General features: G+C 38.2%; 1 protein-coding gene across 1 annotated transcript; it reads left to right on the top strand.

The window, feature by feature from the left end:
• Positions 1-1720: 1720 nt before the first annotated feature.
• LOC141654991 (uncharacterized) lies at positions 1721-2764 on the top strand. The gene has a single exon (XM_074462096.1). The coding sequence runs from the start codon at positions 1721-1723 to the stop codon at positions 2762-2764; it is 1044 nt and encodes a 347-aa protein (XP_074318197.1).
• Positions 2765-3551: the final 787 nt, after the last annotated feature.

Here is a 3551-nt window from a genome sequence, read left to right as displayed (position 1 = left end):
GTCGATGAGGTGCATTATACATCTTTTGCTATAAAAAACCGAGAAGCACAAAATTTGCCTTTTTAGCGAAAAACTACATATAAAAAACAAATGTAAACAAAAAATTCTTAATAATAGAAATAAACTTAGGAACTTTTAATAAAAAAAATAGTACACACAAGAATTACCAACCTAATTCTCAATAACAGATGTACCCAATGAAGCCCCTTAGTAAGACTAATGAGTCCTTGTCCGCCATTCCTTACCGTACTGAATTTGCTCGGGGGTTGGTGGAGGAATCCAAAATGACTGGAATCGTGTCATCGAGAGATCCCCCGTGTCTAGAATAGGTGTTATCGATCCTTCTTTTAAATCAAACACCCTTAAATCATCTGCTATATAGACCGAATCCGGCTTTAACCCACCAGGACCACATTGCTCTACTGGTATGGCAAAGGAGTCACTTCCTTGCCCTATGAAAAACGCGTGATCATCAAGCTCAGTCGTATAACTCATCTTCCCCCCAACCAAATCAAATCTAAACACATCCACAGCACGCGTCTGAGAAACGCCTAGCTCCCTATTGTGATACCTTACAACTAGGTACAATACCGGGTCTCCTCGTCCACCCTCATCTCCAGTCAATACCAAGTACCTATCCTGATGACACCGCGCCCTCAACTCCCTCTCAAAGGTCTCAATCTCATAGCTAGAATCGTGCGCTACATTAATTCGAGAAGTGACATTTATACGATGATTAGGGATATCCCATAGTTCAACAACCCATGGACCGTGTTCATTACCATAACAGGAAAGCTTATAAACCGTATTAGTCTTCTTACAATATACAATAGGCGGATCATCTTTGTGGAATAGGTTAGGGTACCTAATCCAATCACGATTGTAATCATCTGACACATAAAAATCATGGTAGTTCTCAAGGGTTGGATTTTTAGGGTGATACCTCGGATAGCAAAGAACTGTTCCAATAGCGCCGTATTTAACTCCGACTTTAATGTAGAATCGGGTCAACGAGTGAAGACCTTGATTATATTCGTCACTGCTGTATTCATCGTCAAACTCTTCACCACCGTATATATTGTACTTGTAACCCCCGCCAGTGTGGGGAAAACCGAAATATAACCGTACACTTTCGCAGACAAATGCGAGTGACCCGCGACTTGATCCAACGCATAATATGTTACGATCGATGCCGTATGCAGTCTCTCTATTAAGCTTGACAAGGCTCTTGTCTACAATGTTATAGAAATTTTCAAACTCAACAAACTCTGGGTTAGTCATATCGATCGGTACCCGTAGCCACGGTGACGGTGTCGGCGGTAATGTCGAGAACCGTCTTTTGGCGGTTATTGCGCAAGTACGCGTCATTGGCGTAATATGCTTTAGTGCTCTTCGCGCGAAACCAATGGCTGCCATTGTACGATTGCGCCGGCAGTACTCTAATTTTCTTCTTTGAGGTATTTTTTTTTGAGAAGATTTAGAAAAATTTTCCGTGATTTGTATAAATATCTTTTTAGATATTTCTAATAAAAAAATATATGGAGTATATTTTATCAAAATTCAATAGCTTTACAAGGGAATCGCATTTACGGAAATTTGATAACCTAAAAATCCGATTGTCGAATATAACCTACCCTTGACTCGATTGACCTGTTTTTCGGGTCTAATATAAACTACTCGATAATTAACCAATTACCCTAAACTGTAAAAATAATTCACCATGGCTGTACGCAGTATTCTCAATCATTGTGTTCACAAATTAAGACCGTATCGACAATTTTCATCATCATCAACAATAATTTCAAAGAACTCGTACAAGTCATCGTTGCCAATATTATCAACACCATGGCTTATGCTTCCCCCTGACGTTAAAGACGGTCCGAATGGTCCATCTGATAACTACTTTAATATAATCGACAAATCAATTGTCAAGATTGATCGTCCGTTGGCACATGGTAGCGTTCCATTCAACACAAAGTGTGTAGGATCGGCCAAAGGATGGGTTGCGTTCGAATTTGATTCGGATGGTAGTCTATTCCTGGCTAACCCGTACACTGAAGCGCGTTGTCACAAGTTACCACCACTCAAGTTTCCAAAATATAGACAAGGGTTACATTTTACTCTGGCTGGTGATCCAATGTCAGAGAACTTTTCACTTATAGAAGAGAAGCGAGAACTACATAATAAATTATGTCTAGCGGCTTATAACAGAAAGGCGGACACTTTGTACAAATTACACTTTGAGGACGATAACAGGAAGCTCCAATTTATTACCAGGTCGTATCCATTTGAGGATGATGAAACAGGTGATAAAAGACGTGCTTTGTCTTTGTCTTTGTATCCGGAAATATATAAGGTGTTCGATAAGGTTAATCCATGGGACTATAATGTCGAGGTATACCTGGTGGTAACCGAAGGAAATAATTCTCGTCTGTTTCTCGTCATTAGGCATTTAGCTAAAAAGGATGAGGTTGGATGCGAGACTAAAGATATCAAATTGCTTAAGATTGATTTAGAGGGCGAAGGGGAAGTGGAATATGTAGAGTCGATAGACGATCAGGCGCTCTTCATAGGAACAAATAGCGAACCGTTTTTCATCTCAACTCACAACGGTTCAGGGATCAAGTCGAATTGTGTGTATGTTGCGGATGATCTTGGTTACTATGACTTGGAAACAAAATGTATAACACCATTTCTTTCACTTGGTGATCTTGCCGACGTTCGCCCTCAAGTTTACTGGGTTGCTCCTCCTTCTTTTGCTTGATGACTTTTAATTTAATTAGTTGTTTACGTTTGATTAAAATACTCCTCACAAGGAAATAAAAACATTTAGTAATGCCTTTGAAATTTATGCTTATTTCTACTTTTCTAGCAAGTTGTTATTGCATCACGTTTAAATTGGTGATTTTATGGGTTTATTCCTCATGTTCGACCGAGAGAGTATGCTCTGTTTCGCATTGCATTATTAGTGCCTTGTTTTCTTTCGGTGTTGTTCCTTAGTGTTTGCAATTTTAGAACTTGTTCCCATTATTATATATAGGAATTGATACAATTTTCTTTTCTTTTTATGTTTTATAAGACATTAAAATTATTTTGTGAATAAATGGCTATTAGGCCGAATTAGGCTAAGCTTTGTATGGGCTTTGACCCAAAGACGATTTGTATTTATATCTTGCTGATGCTAATGAGAAAAGGCAACACATTACGCTTAACCAAAATCAATATCGTAACATGGTATCAGAGCCTCGTTCTTGAGGTCTCTATAAACCGCTTCCGCATTCTTACCGGTGGGTGACCGGAAATTTACACCCACCGGTAGGATTTTCAACCACAAATAATAATTTCTGTCTTTGAATTCAAAAAAAAAAAAAAAAAAAAGGGAGAAACGTATTTCCACCGTCATCATCATGCCATCCATGGCTTTACGTTGGGAGTTTTCTTAGTTTAAAAAAAAAAAAAAAAAAAAAAGCTTCTAATAATGTTTTTATCCTTTTATTGAGATTGCTCTAAAAGAAAATTTTCGATTTTTTATCAAGGTGGTACAAAAGAAA

This window comes from Silene latifolia, chromosome 5 (assembly GCF_048544455.1).
Source record: "Silene latifolia isolate original U9 population chromosome 5, ASM4854445v1, whole genome shotgun sequence".
Taxonomy (NCBI): domain Eukaryota; kingdom Viridiplantae; phylum Streptophyta; class Magnoliopsida; order Caryophyllales; family Caryophyllaceae; genus Silene; species Silene latifolia.
Note: the sequence above shows the minus strand (reverse complement) of the source record. Positions and strands in the feature narration are given on the sequence as shown.

What these genes read in the sequence shown, in the direction of transcription:
- LOC141654991 (XM_074462096.1), top strand. Translation starts at nt 1,721, where the DNA reads ATGGCTGTACGCAGTATTCTCAATCATTGTGTTCACAAATTAAGACCG.